Source organism: Papaver somniferum, chromosome 6 (genome assembly GCF_003573695.1).
Source record: "Papaver somniferum cultivar HN1 chromosome 6, ASM357369v1, whole genome shotgun sequence".
NCBI lineage: Eukaryota > Viridiplantae > Streptophyta > Magnoliopsida > Ranunculales > Papaveraceae > Papaver > Papaver somniferum.
In genome coordinates, this window is record NC_039363.1 from 145,730,045 (window position 1) to 145,751,498 (window position 21,454).

The following is a 21,454-nucleotide window of genomic DNA, read 5'->3' on the forward strand; positions in this document are numbered from 1 at the left end:
ATTAAAACCTGATAAGTATGATTGATGGCTTTGAGCATATGTTTATGAGTGAAAAATATTGAACCATGGAGATTACCTCAGTGCCAACAACATCCCAACAATGTTGATAAAATCCAGCTTGGAACCCATCATTACCCGGAGAAGCCCAAGGCTTGATTTGAAATACCACATCCTTTATTTCTTGAGCATGAGGCACCTGGATAAGGCAATTGTTCTGTATTTCTGAAACACAAGGTTGAAAAAGCTGCAGAATCTCGTTATTAATCTGAGGCTTAGAAGAAGTAGCAATATTCTTAAAATGGTTAGTAAATATAGCTTCAATATCACTTCTGCTATCAAACCAAATGCCCAAGGGACCCTGGATAGAATTGATAGTTGATTTCTCTTATTGTAATTGACTATCGAGTGAAAATAAGAAGTGTTTCTATCTTTCAAGAAATTTATCACCTGCTTTTTGCATGAAGAACTCTTTTGAATCAAAAGCCATTGCTGCAAGGAAGAGCTTAGATGCTTAACTTGAGGATGAGAAGAAGGCAAATTGCAGTCATAGCAAAATTGTAGCTGCTTCTGAATATTTTGAAGGTTATTCTCGATGTTGCCAAAGAAAGTCGTTTCCATATCTGCAGCTGAGTTCTGGTTAGTTTTAATTTACTAGAAAACTGAAACGAAGGAGACCCCGAAAACGTTGCTGCCAGCTGCGTGCAATAGTATCAGTACAAGAATCCATTTTAAACCAACACTTGTAGAGTTTAAAAGGAGAATGTTTTGTAGCAGAAGGAACTGTATGTAGCAAATCGGGCAGTGATCCGAAGCAACAGGTACTAAATGTTGAAGATGTGCATTTGTGTAGTGGTTGATCCAGCGATTATTCACTAAAGCTCTATCTAGACGAGCAGAGACATGATCATCTCCACTACGATGATTTGACCAAGTTGTGTCAGCTCCTGAGTAACCTAAGTCAATGAGACCTAGTTGCTGAACAAAATTTCTAACATGTCTAGCATGATGAGGATGAGTGACACTAGAGCTATGTTTCAGTCATGCATGGTGAAGTTTAAATCACCAGAAGAACCCAAGGAAGATCAACAAACAAATGCATATTAATAAGATATTGCCACTGGTTAGCATTTTCTGTATCATCATGAGCACCATACATGAAGGTTATCAAGAAATCCATATTATTATCATGAGTATGGACAATAGCATGGATAGTTTTAGAGGTTGTATGCATGATTTCAATATCAATTCCATTTTTCCAGCCAAGAGAGATACCTCCAGAGAGACCCAAAGAGGGATGAAACCAGTAATGAGGATATTAGTTTAGAAAGATAAAATCTCATATTATTAGACTGAGCTTTGGTTTCACACAAGAAAAAAATATCTGGGTCATTGTTGGTCAAACAGAAATGAAGATAATCACGGGTATGAGGGTTACCTATACCTTGACAGTTCCAGGAAAGAATTTTCATGACGGTAATAACAGAGAATTCAAAAAAAGACTGCAAGAAAACAACAAAAGAAAAAACAAAGCAAAATGAATAAAAAGGATAAGTTTTGACAATCACCTGTTGCCATGCATCAGATTCTGTGCATTATAAGCAGAGGCTGCAGCAATGTCCCAAACATTATCCATGGCTGAAGCAGTGGTATCATCTCAACAGAGACAGTATCCACTTGAGAAGTAACCACATGTCATCCAAATCAGCATCAGGAAATGCGGCTCAGAATTTAACCAAAATAGGTGTACGACGATATCTTTTCTTAACACCACTAGTACTAGCACCGTCACTAGTCATAGTAAAGATGGTCTCAAAGAAGAGCTGAGCTTGATTGTGATATGAAGAGGAAGCACCAGAACCTGAATCAGTGGCCGAGAAGATTGAAAGGCGCATACCATCAAAGGGTCTAGGCTGTTGTTCAATAGGTTGTCGTATTCTATCACGCCTCTGAGATCCATGTTGTAGAAAGAGTTGTGCTTCTTGCTCAGGATTCCTTTGAGGAGGCAAAATGGGATCTACGAAACCAAAACCACGAACAATTTCTTCCATCTCATGACGGGTATGAGTCATATTAGCACAGTCAATCTCTTCATGATTAGGAACTTTACATTCAGGACAAAGACGATATGGCTGTTTTTCATAAAAAAAACCCAATCCACCTAGTTACACCAGCAGCATTAGCAGTAGTTATACCAGTAATAAGGGGAGTGTTAACATTAATGAGAACAAGAGCTCTATACTTAGAGGATGTAGGAGGATTCACACCATATGGTTCTATAACTCTAACTTCTCCAACAATATTACCAAACATTCGTAGAATATCAGCATAGGTGAATTCAGGTAAAAGATATTTAAACTCTAACCAAAAAGGAGAAACCGTAAAATCCAGAAGATGATAATCCATAGTGGGATTCCAATCCTTTAAAACAATCAAATTGCCATCAAGGTTCCAAGCTCCACCAAATAAAATTGCATCTTTATCTTCTGAGATTTTAAACTTGATAACAAAAATATTTGTTTCTAAACCACGCACCTGGACAAACCATTGATTGTGTCTTCGAAGATGAGGCCATATAAATTTAACTGCACGTTCAGCATCCTGCCAAGACATAACCCCCGGAGCAAAAAGCTTACCAGCAAGATTAAACTGCCAATCCCTAATTCCAGCTAAGATAGCCGTGTTATAATGCATAATCACTCTTCTCCTAATATGCTCTTCACTGATAGAAACACTTTCCAATTGATGAGCAATATTATTCAAAAAAGGACGAGCCATGAAAATAAAGAGAAAGAAGATGATAACAAAACAGAAGAGGGTATGAAGAAAGAAGAAGGTTATGAGGTGGGTTTTATAAAAAAAACATGAAGGAGGTGGCAAGAGGTAGAAGGGATAAGTACGGGTTAAAGGTTTGCGAAGGTAGAATAACAGATAAAAATTCGTAGGAATCAAAGCTTCTAAAAAAATTAAGATAACACCAGAAGCGGAGATCGATAAAGGTAGCATCTTGTTAAAACCAAACCAAAGATTCCCAAACAGATAACGATGGATCGAAGATAAAGATGAATAAGATACACACCACTGTTAGATAAGGCCAACTTTTGAAGACGCCAACTTGGATACTGCCAACCATTGAGAAACCCAGATAATTGATGGGACAATACTGCAACACCATGCGTGGCAACAGATAAAGGAGAAGATTAATCTGTCATTAAAGAGAAAAAACAGATCAATTAGACCCAGAGATCGACACGAAGAAACGGAAAAAAAAGAAAATTAAAAATTAGGATATCAAAAACATAGAAAATTTAACAATAAATTCAAAAACCAAAACTAGATATCAAACAGAAAGATTCAGACAAGAATTAAAAGCTGATGATTGAACAAATTAATAACAGATCAGATCGAATTAATTGAGGTCAAAATTGGGTTGACTAATTTTGACCAGGCGACTGTTTTTTCGCAAGAGAGAGAGAGGAGATCCGTCTTCTTCACATCCGCTTGATTAGTCTAGTCCGATGACGTCTTCAACTTTTCCACTTTCTCTTCCTCAGTCTTCGCCATTTACGTGGCTCACTCTTATCTCCTAGGCCCTAGCCTAGTTAGTAAGTTCGCGAATGATTCGCGAACTTTTCCGTATCACGAATTTTACTGTCTTATTCGCGTACGTTTGCAAATCCGAACCCAAGTCGCGTATTATGTGGCATTTCCGGATTATTCGCGAATCGTTCACGAATTTTACGTATCCCGAATAATACGTCCGCTTAATTCGCTATAAATTCTTTAGCTTTTACTTTTCAAAGACCCCATTTTTTGGGCTTTACTGCCTTCCGAGCATACACGACCGAATATTAGACGTGTTGTAATTTTTATGAAAGAAAAACGACTGAAGAGATTTGAAGGTGAAGGTGAGTGAGATCTCAAACTCACTAACCAAGCATCTAAACCACCATACGACGTCCTCTTGGATAACTAATGTTGTATATATTATTAATATCATCATATTAAGTTTATTTTTTCTTTAAATAACTCACACATATGCATAAAAATTGGTCTATGACCTTATAAATACAAATTATTTGTTATATATAGATACCGAATTTTCAGAGCCGAACTCACATTTATAAATCGAATTATACACGTACGTATGCCGTTCCGAATTACTAGCGAATCACGTCCCGTTAACCGGATTTTGGACCGAATCTGGATTTTACAAAACCGTATAATACTCGTACGTTTGCCGTTCCGTACGTTTGCCGAATCCCGAATTGCTAACTAGGGGCCCTAGAGCATTCATACTATTTTCTCCTTTGGAATAACAAAGAAAAAGTTAGTTTAAAAATATTCCAGAGAGAATCACGAGATTCATTTCAATATATTTTTTTTGTACTGTAATTTTGATTAATTAACTAAGATTTTTTTAAATCACGACTTTTTGTTTTATGTTGTGTTACGTGATGAGTATAAATCATCATCGTATTGATGTATCAGTTATCTCTGAGTTGCTTACGTAAGGTATACTCTCAATATCTCTAAACCTTCAGCTAGTAATTATGTTTGTTTCCATTTTTGTGTATAATTGATTAATTGTTGCTCGTTACAGGATCAATATTTTGCATAAAATGAGCGAGAAAAGAGGAGAAAATTGTATCTGCACACGTTGTATGGAGCTGATCAAGTTTTGGTGATTCAAAAATTCTGAATTGTTTGTGTCTGCAAGTAGTCATGGTGGCACTTTTGGATCTTTTCATTGCGTCGTCGATACCGGTTGTAGAAGTACTTCTAGTTACTGGTCTTGGTTCTTTTCTTGCATTAGATAGTATAAATATTTTGGGAGATGATGCTAGGAAGCTTATAAACAATGTAAGTCATATATCAGCACTGGGTTTCTTGAATTGTTAACCGTGTCTAATTACCTGTGTTGTTTATATTAACAATGAAGTTCTTTTGCTTGAACAGGTAGTATTTTACGTGTTTAATCCAGCACTTATATCAGGGAATTTGTCGAAAACAATTACTTATGATGGTATGGTTAAGTTGTGAGTTTTATACTTTATGCTCTAATCACTGTAACATTATTATAATAGGTGTGTCGGATCGATGTTTTCTGTGTTTGGGTTTGTGCCATTTCTAAATTTATGGTTTTATGCTTGTGAATAATTAGGTGGTTCATGCCGGTGAACATTCTTATCACATTTATTGCTGGTTCGGCATTTGGATGGATTTTAATACAATTTACAAGGCCTCCTTCACATTTGAGGGGTCTCATTTTGGGTTGTTGTGCTGCCGGTAAGTCCCTCGATCTCAGAGTTACTAAAATGTCAGGATATAGTAAGGAACTAGAGGTTGTTCTTAAAACTGTCTGAAAATTTAGCTGTTGAAGGTCAAGTAAATGATAGTCGTACCGTTTTTGTGATGCATTGTTGAACCATGTAAGAAGTGATTCAGTGAATTTGATTTGTATTGAACAGGAAATTTGGGGAACTTGCTTCTGATCATTGTGCCAGCGGTCTGTAAAGAAAAAGGGAGTCCATTTGGAGATCCAGATGTTTGCAATATATTTGGAGTGGCTTATGCTTCTCTCTCTGTGGCGGTATCTTGTTTACCTAGCTTTTCCAAAATCGATGCTGTTCAATGATACGGAATAGTAGATTTTCTCAATTCCTTGTTCTCAATGCAAATGATTGGTTTGTTATATTTTCTTCAGATTGGGGCTATTTATTTGTGGTCATATGTGTACAACCTCGTTAGGATATTTTCAACCAACACTGAGGAAACTAAAGAAGATATCCCTGTGAGCAGTTTGAAGTTTCCAGACGAAACATCAAAACTATTCTCTGAGAGTTGTACAGAAGAACTGCTTCCCTCGAACTATTGTTCAATTTCTCGAATTTCCGAGGATCAAGCACAGTTACCTTACAGTATAAACCCCATAAAAAAGGTGTGTAGCATGTATTATATCTTTGTGCTTGTGCGGAGGAAAAATTTAATTTTCCATGTTTTCTTGTGGAGTGTAGATACCATTTTTGGTGAAGTGTAGACAGCAGTTTGAGATGATGGCACAACACATCCACTTCAAGAGATTGTTTGCACCTTCAACAATCGGTGCGGTACTGTAGTTTTTCTTTCTTGCTTACGTAGTTGTGTTTTGCAGAAAGAGTTTGAATTGAATTTCAGAAACTAATAGATTAGAGACTGCACAAGAAAAGGGCCAGTTAAGAGTCCAAAAAGTAGTCATACATGTGAATTGCAAATATCATATACATGTTATTGAGTGACTCAGGGGTGAAGCTGTTGTCTGTTTTTTTGTGTAGATTGTTGGATTTTTTATCGGAATCGTCCCTCAAATTCGAACGTGATTAATTGGTGAAAGTGCTCCTCTTCGTGTGATACAAGACTCTGCTTCTTTGCTAAGGTATGATTTATGCACACCATACATACATGGCTGTGTAAGTTCACCTGTTTAATAATACAAATTGTTTGTGGCAAATTTGGACTGCATGGTTCTGCCACAGATCCTCAAAATTGCTTGCTAAGAAATACAAAAACTGAATTTGTTTTTCTTTTTTAAACTTTGAGTCTTCCAACCATCCTTCGTAGTATTGAATTAGACTATCAGAGGATAAATTACTAAAACTATTCTTAGAGTTTGATAAATTACTAAAAATAAAATTGAACTTCTTATAGTTGAGTATATTGTTTATTCAACTCCTAGACACTTTCTGTTTCTATAGCAAGTGGTGAATAAATTTTTGGCACCTGCATCCTTTGACACTCGTATTGCACTTTCCTTAATATGTTTTTTTTTTTTGGGTCTACAGTAATGCAGCTGTCCCAACCTTGACCTTAATAGTAGGAGGAAATCTTACCAAAGGTAATGGTTGATTAATGTTTCCGTCTCAAACCTCAGTTTTTCCCAATATTCATTCTGTTCTTTGCCAAGAATTCCGTTGCTTTACATATTCTTACTTTTCTGTTCAGGTATAAGAGGGTCAGGAATGCAGAAGTCAGTTGTTATTGGCATCGTTGTGGTCAGATATATACTATTGCCTATGTTGGGTGTTATTGTGGTTAAAGGTGCTTTCAGATTAGGCTTAATCCAGTCAGATCCCCTGTATCAATTTGTTCTTCTACTTCAATTTGTGATGCCACCTGCAATGAACATTGGTATGTTAGGTCCTATTGTACTTATGTGTCAGACTTCCAATGCGTTGTTATTCTTTCTCATAACCACCTCTCAAATGATTTTCCATGGAATTTGCAGGTACAATTACCCAGTTGTTTAAATCCGGTGAGAGCGAATGTTCTGTTATTTTGCTGTGGACGTACTCCGTGGCCTCTATTTCACTAACCATCTGGACAACTTTTTTCTTGTGGCTGGTATCGTCATAATATTTCTTTGCCCCATCCTTCTCGGCGGTGTTGAGAGTTGCAGTAAGGAAAAATTCATTGTCATGATAAACACTACGGGTGATTAATGCTGGCATCTCCATAATACTGCGTATATCTTTACCCCAATCTTTCGCGGTGGTGAGGTCAAAAATTGTAGAACGATTCATTGTTATGGGTAACCCATGGCTATTGTGGTGTTTATATGCATAAAAACACACCATATATTAAAACAGAACACATTTTACATTCATTTGTTTCCACCGTTTTCCCCTTTCTACATTGATACATATTTCATGAACTTGTTGTCATGGTAAAACTATGATTTATTTCCATGTGATATCCATCACAATGAGAGTTCAATTCTGGGGAGGCAAATTTGGGCATCTACTCTGGTTCATGTGTTTACCCCTGGCCACAGTAGTTCAGTTGGAGTGTCTAAAGACTAAATGCAACAAATCGATTATATTTCATTTGGAGTGGTCAACAAATAATACCTATGGCTCCTTCGCAGTAACATTTTTTCCATTAGTTTGCAGGGTCTCTAGTTTGTTTCATTCTGGTGAGACTGAACTTACCGTTAGAGCAATAGCATGGGCTAGTGCAATTTATATGCTTAAGCAGCGTAAAAGACTAGCACCAAAGAATGAAAAATGAACACACTTTACTGTCAACTGTATCCAAAATTCAAATTTTCTTCCATATTGTCTATCTAAGACATTAAACCATGTAAAAGATAGAATAAAGAAACACTGGATTTCCATTGATTTTTAGTATTATCTCATCCGAGGTCTGAAACAGAGATAACAAGATAGTAAAAATCATCAAAGGAAAAAGGATGAAATAAAAAGACACTATGCTTGAGAAAAGCAGCTGAAAACTACAAATCAACTTTTGGCTTTGTTCATCAATTCGTTGAATAGATTTAGAGACCAGCTTTGTTCAGATCATCAAAGTAAGGATGCTCCATTGCCTTCTTTGCTGAAATCCTCTTTGAAGGTTCATATCTCAACATTTGCTGTTAAGACATAGAAAGCATAGAATACATGATTAGAATGCCGTGTGATGTTCGTCAAAATTTGTAAACATCAGAATATGAGTTCAACTCACCGAGAGCAGATCTTGACCAGCTTCATCTAAGTTAGGAACCACAGATGACAGCTTATGTGGAGACCATTGTGGATATTCATGCCAATTCATTAGCTTGCTTACGCCTGGCCATCGTTCTTCATTTGGAGTACCCAACAACCTAGAATGTAACAACAAAACATCAGTTGGGGGGTTATTAACAATTTGTGGGCAAGAAACGCAAACTGATAATAACACGAGCATGAATCTATTCAAACCTGAAGATGTGGAGTAGTTGCTGCAATTCAGAGTCCCCAGGGAAGAGTGCTTGATTTGTAACCAGTTCAGCTATTAACCAAAAACAAGCCAATTGAATCCCATAGATTGCATTTAGTTACACAAATCATTTCAGCCCAACAGCAGAAAAAAAGCTTAATTCAAGATGAGTTGAAGAAGGAAAACAAGGTAATTACCAAAGATACAGCCAACAGACCAGATATCTACTGGAGTTGAGTAGTGAGTGGCGCCCAGGAGAACTTCTGGTGCCCTGTACCAAAGAGTCAGGATCTGCACAAAAGTTGCAGCAGGATGTTATAATACATTCTGGATACTTAAATACTAAAATAACAAGATGTGTAATATGCATACCTCATGCGTGTACTTCTTCATTGGGAGCGTGAATGCTCTAGCCAGTCCAAGATCTGCTATTTTAAGCATCTTTGTCTTTGGATCCATTAGAAGATTATGAGGTTTCAAATCCCTGTGAAGCACTCCATGACCATGACAAAAAGCAACCCCCTTGCAAAGTTGATACATCAAACTCTGCATTCAGAGATAAACACCAACAAAGTCAGTATCAAAAAATTATAACAATATGGAACCCAGGGTATCCACAATTACAATGTCAACAAATTTTAATAGAGCAAGTTCAATTACCTTAACGATATTTGGGGGCATTGTAGTTCCAGATGAGCGGAAACTCCGAATGTACTTCTTAACATCAGTATCCATGTACTCAAAAACAAGGTAGAGAATCGTCTTCCCCTCTTTGTTCTGACCTTGTTTCACATCCAACAACCTGACATCAAATCATGTAACAGCAAATCAAATTTCAAATACAAGACACATCAACCATACAGATCCATAACCCTAGAGATAAATTTCTTTAAGAAAATCGACATCCATGGTTTGTTTAAACCTCCAAATCAAAAACCCCCCAAATCGAACATAAATTGGAGTTAACAAAGACGAGATGACTAAAAACCCTAGCAAGATCTAATACAAACTCAGAGTGAAGCAATTTAAAACAACCAAAACCCTAAATGAGATATCCAATCTAATCAAGATTCTAAATATAATCAAACGAAATATCCATAAAAGGGACAGATGCCCTTAAAAGCAAGATCGAAACCCTAAATATAAAATCTCATCAAGAAAATCTATACCAAAGATTGTTCTTAGATCTGAAAGAAAACCTCCAAAACTAACACAAATTGGAGTTGAGGAAGATGAGATAATCGAAAACCCTAGAAATTAAACAGACGAAGAAACGACATTACCTAACAACATGAGGATCCATGGACAGCATCCTTAGAATAGAAACTTCTCTTAAAGTTGTTGGTGGTACACCTTCTTCATCTTCATGGAGACGTGTTTTCTTCAAAGCTACGATTTTACCAGTGGCTTTTTCTCTTGCTCTATATACTTTCCCATATGTTCCTTCTCCTACTTTTTCAAGCTTTTCAAATGCATCCATGGCTGATTTCTGATTCTCATTAAATCCTATGTTCTCCATTTTTCTTTCTTTCGTTTCTTTCTCTAACAGATGAAATATAATTGATCTGTGGAAACCTAGTGAATGATTCTTATAGCCGTTCTAAAGTGGTGATTTCTTTATTCCTTCTCCCTAAACGGTAACATTTTGAAATTCAAATTCCGAATGAACTGCTTAGACGAAAAGACCCCTACGGTATTGTGCAGTACACTACACGCTCTTGAGTCTTTACAGCGTACAATTATACACGGAAGTAAATATCTCTTCTCTTTTCGATGGACAGGAAGTAAATATCGAGCTAATCCAGGCCACATGGGTCTGCCACCTTTTTTTTTTTTTTTTTTTTAATTTTTTTTTTGGTATAGGAGGAAACTACCAATTGGTGGTATTCGGAATAGACAAATGCTATCCTGCACCGTTTTGCGGGTAGCTATTTCGCTCAAGCGGGCTTTTTCACCGTTAGATTATTAAATCAACGGTTGGATTTATATTCAGAAAAAGACCCACCACATTCAGGAAAGGACCCACCATTTTTCCTAAAGGGTTCAAGGCTGTTAGATCTGGGTTTTAGCATGATCTAACGGCAAAGAAGCCGCTTGAGCGGGATAGCTACCCGCAAAACGGTGCGCGACATCAGTGCTCTTCAAAATATTCATGTTACCGGACATTCGGTTCGTATTTCCTGTTTCAAAGATTGAATTTATGAAAAATCCCCTTTTCGCGTCATCCTTTGTGATATTCCTGGCCTAACTATCATTTCCTTCCCAAATTATCATATCCTGGTCAAACCTTCCGTCTCCATTGTCGACATTATCGAGATGTCCCCTGATTCATAACCTTTGTGCAATATTTATTGGTATCCATATCCCCAATTTCACCTGCCTATTTTTATTATTTGATTGGTCTTCACTTTGCCTTAGGAAACATACGTAGAACTTGAACTAGACTTTGGAGTCTGATCTAAACTTTCCAACACTCCAAACCAGTTCTTCATGTTTCTCACTTCTATTTCTGACCACATCCAATTTCTACCAAAAAGTACTCTTAGCATATACATATTACTAAGCATTATATTGTCTTTCACATTATTACAGAACACAACCTTAAAGGAAATAATTTTTTTTATAAATACTCTAAAATTCTGCATCCCTGATGTCGTTTTCCATATTCATGTTTCCTACCCCAGTATTTGAGTCTCAAGAGGACTCCTTTGCCTGCCATGTAACTATGAGCCTATTGCTTTTTAAACTGGTCGGCCACCCCGTCACAATTATCATGGTCTTTTTGTCATCTTCAGTCACTCTTTGTGGTGCACCACTGCACCTGACACCTTTGAACTAGGATGCCAAATCAGTCACATACAAGATAAGATAAGTTTCAGAATTCTGAATGTTGTTAGCCACAGTACAATAAGACTTATTACTTCCATCTTATTTAGGTATTGCAGTTCTTGTCTTCCTTTTTCCTTTGAAGTTGTTTCCTGCCATAATATCTCACAATCTGGCTCACTATAAACTTGTAACAAGGTTTTGTTTTCTCAAAGACTTTCTGGCATCTAGCTTTCTATATAAACCAAACAATAGTTGTGCAAATATTTTACAAGTTAACATCATCATGACTGAAAACCAATTTTTAAACCAGGTGTGAAAAGTATGACTTTTAGTTTTAACTCTACTGCTTCCAAACATTACTAACAAATTCACAATTCATGAATACATGGACAATGTTCTCTATTTCAGAGTTGTAAAAATTTCAACAGTTATCTATATTGGTTAGAATCATGTGGATTCTATCGCCCACCGGAAGAATGTCATGAAGACACTTCAAAATGAAAACTTTAATTTTTGGCATAGCATTCAATTTCCATAGCCTAGTCCAATTAATCGTACTAGCAACAGAACTTATAGCACAGTTGGTACCATCATTCTCGGACAAGTTTTTATAAAGAGACCCAACAGTAAAATCCAAGTGTGGAGTATAAGTCCACCTCATCATGTCTTTAGAGTTAATGTCAAACTGGATTCAAATTTTTTGGATTATGACATCAGTAAAACACATTTTGAGTTTGTTTATATCCCAATCAGTGGTATGTTCATTAAAAAGATCCCTGACTTCGGTGAAACTTAATCTGACCTCTTCATTGATAGGAACAACCAGACTATCCTCACCTGGAATCCAATTGTGTATCCAGATATCAATATGTGTAACATTATTGACCCCACAAAACTCCCCTTCCTAAGATTCTTAAAGCTTTTGGAAATTCCTTTCTAAAGCCAAGAATTACTAGGTTTAGTTTTGTAGTTGTTATCTGAAATGTCAGCATTAGGCAAATACTTCAACTTAAAAATAGTACCCCATAAAGATCTATGATATGTTATCAACCTCCGACCTATCTTAGTTATCATAGTTTCATTCATAATTTTTAGGTTACGGAAACCTAATTCCACCATCTTTTTTGCTTTTATTAACATTAGACCGGGCTTTTATGTAAAGCTCTTTCGAGTAACCCTCTTTTTTTCCTCAAAAAAAGCATGTTGAAGATTCGTTATTTTATTTAGAGTGTACTGCGGAATTTTGAAACAACTCATTTGATAATTAATAATCGTTTCAAGAGTGCAGTTAATAAGGACTCATCTATCGGCAGGAGAAACAGTCTTATTTTTCCAACCTTTTAACCTACCAACAACTCTTCCTATCGTGGTTCAAAACACGCTATTTTGGAAGTGTTTGTGAAAAGAAGAGACCCAAGGTAATTATCATCTAGCTTGATTTTGCGGACTTTTAGGATTGTGATTATGATTCTCTGAAATTTATTAGGAAATCTATTACTAAAAAAAACCTGATTTTTAATAGTTTATAAGGAATGCATAATTGGGAGATACTAATCGTTATATAGGACATAATCTAAGCTAAGGGGTATTTTTGTTAGTTAAGAAAAACAACAGAAGTATCCTCTTCTTTTTCGCGACTCATCTTCTTCTCTTTTTTTTTTCTAAACTCCTTTTGCCTATATTATGGGGGCATAATAAGGGGTGGAAGTCTCCTTCGGTAAATTAATTCATATACATCTATTAAATCAAATCAAAAAATTCAATAAATTACGAACTTGATCAATTAATGAATCACATTGTGTCAAGGGGTCCATTGGAGATTTGTGGTTTGGGTAAAAATTAAGTGTTTTTTGATGTGGGTTTTTTAACTGTGTTGTTAATGTTATACGGATCTGCTTCCTTAATTTTAGTTTGGAAGATAAAGGTGGATTCAGATGATATGCATGATGATAACGATGATGTTTGGAGATTTGCAGTGGTGGTACATTTGTTCTTGATTTAATGTAAGTGGAAGTGAAAGGTGTAATCGATTGAAGGATTAGGAACACGAGATACCAAAATAAGTTATTAGAAGAAGTGGGTTATGGTGCAAGTGCTCCTGAATTTAGGGCAATTTATCTTCCTATTAGTGAAGTTATTCCTGTCAATGATCGATGCTAAATTGCTTGATGCATGAATCAAGTCGCATCGCATTGGTTATGAATGCAATGCCGATAGCCAATCTCATGTATGTAGTGAAAATAATCTCTATTGGCATTGTGCTAGTGTAACTAGTTTATGTTTGTATTGTGCTAGTGAATATTAGCAATGCCCACTGATGAGGAGGGATTATCATAATTATTTGGATAAGGGGTGTTCCTATTACTTCATAATGTTCTCTTTTTATTTTATTTTGAGTATTCCCCAATTTTTTTGTGGTGGTATCCCCCAATTATAAGTTCTTTATAAGCTGGTTCGAACCTTCACTAAAAGTATATTGAAAATTTTAAATATGTTTTTACTTTCAATGAGGTTAGCATTAGCAAAAATTAAACAATCATATGCAAAAAGCAGAGGATTGATAAGAGGGCTATCTTTGGTAACCTTAATACCGTGGATTAACATTTTTTTTTTTTGAGCAGCTGTAAAAAAAAAACATGACAAACTTTCCATACAAAGAATAAAAAGGCAGGGAGATCAGGATCTCCTTGCCTTATTCCTCTAGAAGGGGAGAAACTCTTCCCTGGAGAACAATTTAACAACACAGAAGAAGTAGTTGTACTTATGCACTGGTGAATAAGATCAGTCAAGAGTTAAGACAAAACCCATTTTTCTAAGGACAACTAAGAGAAAATCCATTTGACTATGTCGAACGCTCAGAAATATCAATCTTTAAGCCTAAAATAACTTGTATTTCGTTTTTCTTTTTCTTTTTTTCTTTTCATAGTGTGTGTTAATTCATGAACTATTGTTGTGTTGTCAGAAATCTGCTATTTGGAACATAAGCCGATTAAAAAGGTGAAATCAGTTTATCTAAAAGAGGTTTTATTCTACTAGCCAACAGTTTAGAAATTATTTCATAAGTGGTATTGCATAAACTTATTGACTTGAAGTGACAAGCTTTATCTCCATCTGCATTTTTGGTTTTCGGGATCAGAGAAATAAAAGTAATTATTCATCTCCTTAAGAAGAAATCTAGAGTTAAAAAATGTTTGAACTATGGAAACTATTTCCAAAGAAACAAGATCCGAATTTTTCTGAAAGAAAGCAGCTGAGAAGCCATCCGGCGCCGAAGAAGAAGAGTCATTAGATAAAAGTTTGCATATCTTGTGACTAAGTTGTCCTCATCAATATTCAATTAAAAATAATCTTTTCAATTTCCTCATATTGAGAAGTTTGCATAAGTACTAAGTTGTCCTCATCAGTAACCATACAAGGAATATTAGATAAAAGATCATTGTTAATTTCAGTACTCATAGTAGTCGCCATTTTAGAGAAGTGTTGAAACAACACTTCTTTTATCTGGCTTCTAATTTCCCTCCAAATTCTGTTTTCATTTTTTATTGCAGTTATTATATTTCTCATAGCTCAGTTCTCACAAGACCATGAAAGTAACCAGTATTTTTATTTCCTAAGTTGAAGTATCACCACTTTTGATTTCAAAAAAAGAAAATTCATTAATATTGTACCATTTCTCAACTTCCATATTCAACTGTTTCAAAGTTTCAGATTTATTTTTGGCCTGACTGTTATTATTAAACTTTTCAAGATTGGTTATCACCTGATCAAGCCTTAAATGAACATTACCAAACTGGTTCTTATTCCAAAGAATTAATTATTATTTTTTGCAAACAGATAATTTTTTAACCACTTGAAAGGGAGGGAAACCATCATGATGAATTAACTAGGAATCATTTACAACATCTGTACAAGACTTTTCATCTAGCCAAGTACCAAAATATTTAAGCACCATCTTTCCTATCGTGTTTTATATGTAAGATACATCTAGCCAAGTACCAAAATATTTAAGCACCATCTTTCCTATCGTGTTTTATATGTAAGATTATCGGACCATGATATGAAGCTATCAGACTCAAATTAGAAACATTGGCATCCGGAAAGAGGGAGATCCATTCATTATTCGCTAAAATTCTATCTTATCTCTTTTCAATCTAACTCTCTATCATTTTTTTGATTAGATCATGTGAACGGATAATACAAATACCTTAAATCTATTAGACTAGCCTCATTCACAACACTAACGGGGTTTGCAATTTCCTCTTTATTGATTCTCCCTTTGGTCTTCATCGTCTACCTTGCCTACTTTCCTTACCCAACGACCCTCATCATCAGCAACGTCATAAACAACTCCCATTACAATCAGAGACATCTCATCTCTTTCTCTCAATTTTAACAAGTATTGAGTTGTAATGGAACAACAAATTTAAAGAAATATTCTTTCCCAATCCGCAAGGTTATGATTCTTATGAAGCAATCTTTGTTGATGGCCGCGTCAGATTTTATAAAAAAAATCTTGCTAAAAATGGAGTTTGGATTATTCGTTCAGGATTTTAATATATCTAAGCAATTATATGACCAAAACAGAAAACAAACCCTAATTTCTAAATTTGATAGTAATTATGAAAAATGAGAGATCTCAGAACAATACTAATGGATGCTTGGGAAAGAGATTGAATGATTAGAGTGAGTATTTGAAGCCTGAAATTGAAATCCAACTTCATCACCATAAGTGATATCTCCTTTTTTCACTGTTTACCAAATCTAAAGTGAACTGAGTCTCACGAATCAACCATGATTAATGGACAACAAATTGAATGTATAGACTTAATTACCTGTTTATGAGTATCTTTAATTTCAGGAACGAAAATTTAGATAGCAAATTAGCATATATTATTTGATCAAAGCATGATTATGATTTAATCAAAATAAATCAGGATTTTTAGATCTCTATTCTAATCATAATATGAAATTAAGTAAATCATTTATTCTAAGGTTTACTTGGTGCAACTTTGTATAATCATCTTAGTATAATCTCTTCTCTTGAATCTTTGTCTGTTCAGGAATAATAATAACCTTCTCGTAGTTTGTTATCATCTTGTAAATCATCCTTAAACAAAAAGAAAATCGCTCTTATAAAAAAAGAAAAGTAAAAAAGTAAAAAAAAAAAAAAGGAAAAGAATAGAAGAAGAGTGGTTGCAGCCGTTTCAAAAACCAATGGGCATGGCTGGAATGTGCACCCAGATTTTAGAGGGGTGCACAAATTTCAACTCATATATAAACATTTTTTATTTTAGAATTCTATTATTGGGGCTTCATACAGTATTAATATCCAAAAAGTGGATTGGGGATCTAAGGTAAATCAAAAGTCAAGAATACCCTCGTCTAAATTTAACTGTTCACTATATATATATATATATATATATATATATATATAAATAAATCTATAATCTTCTCCTTATTTTTTTTTCTCATTCGTAAATTATGATGAAAATGAAGATCATAATAAAAACTAAAACTATTATCTTCTCCTTTTCTTCTCGTTCACAAATCATGATGAATGATGATAACTTCATCATCATGATGATGATCATAAAAAAACCCAAAACTATTATCTTTTCCTTTTCCTCTTATTCATAAATCATGACGATCATAATTTCATCATGATGAAAATGATGATCATTAATAAAAGAAACTAAGAAAACCCACCATTCATTTCTACTGTTGACTGGCTAAAAAATTTGATTCGACGAGACCAGTTTTTGAAACTGTTTACGGCTGGAGTTCTTACTTTCCCAACCGTAAATCATATATTACGGATGGAAAAATATGTAATCCTAGCCGTAAAGTAAGTACACGGTTGGGAAAATATGAATTCTCATCCGTAAGTAGGTACCTACGGTTAGGATTTCATAACCATGGTTGGGAAAATATGAACTCGAGGGTTCTTATGTAATCCTAGACATCGATTTTTTTACGAGCTTCGCGCATAAGAACCCTCGAGTTGTCATAGTCATATTTTTCAAATGAAGTCATGGAATCAAAGAATTGGTTCTGAGCAGCATTCAATTTGGTGTCACAGAACTCGTATATTTCCTTCAATTTGGCATCGGTTGTATTCTGGAAGAGTTTGTCAGCATCGACTTGGGTGAAACTAGCTCGACTCCAAGTGCAAAACATAAGGGATTGGGTTAAATCTCTCATTTCATTGGTCTCTCTAAAGTGATCCGCATTTATGCAGTTAAGACACACCTCCTTGTCCAAAGACGCTGTGCACACCTTCTCGATATTTTCACCATCTGCTGCTGGTTTTACCACCACCTTCTTCACTTGCCTTGATTCTACCATTACCCCAATGGAAAGAATAAGAACAGCGAAAACCAAGGTAGATGAAAATGAAGAGGCCATTGGAGTATAGATTAATTTGTGAGCAATTTTGTCTATATAGCATTGAAGTTACTCGGTTAAAAAAGATATTTGATACGATATTATATTGATATGTGATTTGCTAATTAAAAGAAACACAAAATCGGTCAAAAAGACTAAAACAAATATTTCCTTGGTGAAAGAGACTGTTAGGTTTAGATACTGTTTATATGGACATTAAACAGAAAAATACTGTTCACTTAACCAAAAAGGATATTTGATTCAGGAAAATAAAAACAAAAAAATATCAATCACCTAAAATATCACTTTTTAATCTAACAACAACCAAAACTCCACTTGTTCGTACCACCAGTTGTGCGTGCTTCTTAACTTCCAAACGCGACCATTGAACCATGGAAAAGCGCCAGTTCCTTTGCCTGACTGTTTACATAAAAACTTGACCAAAATCTAGTCTTCTAACTTGTTTTTCAAACTGAACTTGGTCTCTTGTAAACAACACTTTGCTGCTATCGACACGAACAGTTGCAGCAACACTTTTTACAGCTGAAAATCAGCTCAAGACCTTGACCTCAACAGACCATTTTTCTCGTCTCTTGTCTTGAACCTGATCACAACCTCCGGCAAACAGACTCGACTGGAGCTTGAAATGGCTAAGAGACTCGTTCAGGCCTTTACTCGAATATGTTGTGTGCCATTCTCTTCTTGTTGTAGCCTTTATACTTCTACAGCTTCCTGCAAATTCAATTCACATTAAACCATCATTTCTACAACACAAAATCTCTTTCATTTATATCTTGAAACTCAGCCTAGCACAACTTCACAACACCAAGCTGCTGCAAACAATCACATTCACTTTCTTGTTTACCTGAGTCAATTAGCAGCAACAGTACACTCAATTATAAGTTCTCCGTCTCGGGTATGAATACTGACCTAACCGTTCTTGATGCAACTGTGCAAGCTGCGCTTCAGCAGAACCTAATGTGTCAAGGAAATCATCAAAGGAAGTACGACTAGTTGATCTATAAGGATGTGCTGGGACAAAGGGAGCATTGGTTACTCCACTCATTGGTATCTGTAGTACCTTGAGGAGTTCAGCACTACAAGAAAGTGAACAAAAAACAAGCATTAGTCAGGATAATCAGTATGAATCTTTCAGAATAAATCTGTTCTGGTACCTTGATCACTGACCAAATAATCCAAGATAATGCCCATTTGACAAGTACAAGCTAATAACTAAAAATCAGTATTAGAAGGAACAACCGACATAATCAACTCAAATTGGACGCATTATCATTTCGACAACAAGCGACTAACTTCCTCAGCAATCTTAAAGGAGATACAAACACTTTAGATAAAATTCATTACTAAGACAGTATGGCACTAAAGGAAAAACAAGGAATCCCAAATTTAAAAATGCAGGCGAAGTCAGTAGAAGGTATAACTAACATAAGGACCTCAACAAGCGACTGACTTCCTTAGCAATCTTAAAGGAGACAAAAAAAATTGGATGACAGTAAATACGCCACTGAAGCAAAAAAAAAAAAAAGAATGAGAAGTTTAAAAGTGAAGGAAAAGTAAGTACCTGTACCGAAGGAGATGGAGAGGTGGACTCCGTTCCTTAACGATATTGCTACCTTTTGTAATACTACCATTAGTTAGTAATCTAGTAATGAAAATCCAGGTATACCACGCTTCAAAACGAGATGAAACTGATTTCATCCAGCATATTCCGATGAAAATACAATTATATCATAGTCTATAACTATATGAAACTAGTTTTCATCCTGCATATTTTGATAAAAAAACAAATATATTACAGTTTACAACTAGATGAAATTGGTTTCATCCTGAGTATTATTACGAAACTAAGGTATATCAATATGTAAGTTATATGAAACTGGTTTCATCCTGCATATTTGGCGAAAATACAACTATATGAAAGTTTACAACTAGATGAAACTGATTTCATCCATCATATTCCGATGAAAATACAATTATATCATAGTCTATAACTATATGAAACTAGTTTTCATCCTGCATATTTTGACAAAAAAATAAATATATTACAGTTTACAACTAGATGAAATTGGTTTCATCCTAAGTATTATTACGAAATTAAGGTATATCAATATGTAAGTTATATGAAACTGGTTTCATCCTACATATTTGGCGAAAATACAGCTATATGAAAGTTTACAACTAGATGAAATTGGTTTCTAGTTGAGTATTCTGACGAAAATGGTATATCAATGAATAAACTATATGAAACTAGTTTTCGTCCTGCATATTTTGACAAAAAAACAAATATATTACAGTTCACAACTATATGAAATTGGTTTCACCAAGGCTATTCTGATAAAAATTGAGGTATATCAATGTGTAAACTAGATGAAACTGATTACATCCTTCCCACCAATACAACCAAAAAAAATTTTCATCCATGTTTAAACTTTGATGAAAACAATTTCAACTCCATCCAAAACAGGATGAAACCAATTTCATCCAAACCAAATTCAATCAATTTCAGACTGGATTTTACATAAGCTTAACCTAGATGAAACTAGTTACATATAAACGAAATTCAATGAATTTTAAACTGGATTTTACAAAACTTAAACCAAGATGAAACCAGTTTAATCCAAACCATTTTCAATCATGTTTTAAGCTAGATTTACTCAAGAAGAAAAAAACAGAATGAAATTTCACTCATAAAAATGATTCATTTCAGAAAATTAAGGTAGTTAACATCAATTCATGTGAAATTAATGAGTTCTGATAATAAAATTATGAGAAAGAATTAGGATCGAGAAACTTACCAGTGAAATCGATGGAAGAGAAAACCCTAATTTTGGTTTGAATGAATTTGAGAACTCTCCATTTAATTAGGGTTGCCGGTGTTTTGTGGTAGTGGTGATATCAATGTTGACGATGATGTTGATGTTTGCGGTGGTGTAGGAAGGTGGTGGTGTTGGTTGTAGTTGCTGTAGATGCTGATGTCGGTGGTTGTAGTATTTTCGATGGTTGCGGTGGTGAAGGAAGGTGGTGGTGTTGGTTGTAGTTTGTTGTAGATGTTGATGGTGGTGGTTGTAGTATTGTCGATGGTGGTGGTGGTAGATGTGGTTATAGTTGATGATGGTGGTGGTAGATGTGGTTATAGTTGATGATGGTGGTGGTGGAGAAAGAGAAGATCGAGAGCAGAAGAAGGCAATGCATTCGGTGGAGAGCAGTTGAAGAAGGGTTTTGGAGATAATTGGTGGTGGTGATGAATTTTTTTGAGAGAGTTTGATTTTCCACGGTGGTGATGGCGGCGATGGAGAACGAGAGCCTGTTTAAACTTTTTTCAGATCTGGTTTTTGTTCCACGAAGAAGACGAGAAGAAATGATGTCTATGAAGGGCAGTCTCGTCTCTCCCTATTAAAAGATTTTGTTGGTCATTTGACCCAGACGGAAAGCTTACCCGTCCATTTGACCCAGGAAACATACCTTTTTGCTATATAGCCCATTTTCTGGA

At 35.3% G+C, this 21,454-nt stretch overlaps 1 protein-coding gene and 1 pseudogene across 1 annotated transcript; one reads left to right on the plus strand and one right to left on the minus strand.

Moving 5' to 3' along the window:
• Positions 1–4,692: 4,692 nt before the first annotated feature.
• Positions 4,693–7,617, plus strand: LOC113286274 (annotated as a pseudogene).
• Positions 7,618–8,121: 504 nt separating this feature from the next.
• Positions 8,122–10,311, minus strand: LOC113286276 (cyclin-dependent kinase B2-1-like). Its single transcript, XM_026534937.1, has 7 exons — positions 10,014–10,311; positions 9,391–9,532; positions 9,103–9,276; positions 8,928–9,021; positions 8,733–8,802; positions 8,497–8,635; positions 8,122–8,404 (listed from the first exon to the last, which is right to left on the minus strand). Exons 1-7 carry the CDS (start codon positions 10,247–10,249, stop codon positions 8,312–8,314), a joined length of 948 nt encoding a protein of 315 aa, XP_026390722.1. The 5' UTR covers positions 10,250–10,311; the 3' UTR covers positions 8,122–8,311.
• Between the last annotated feature and the right edge of the window lie 11,143 nt (positions 10,312–21,454).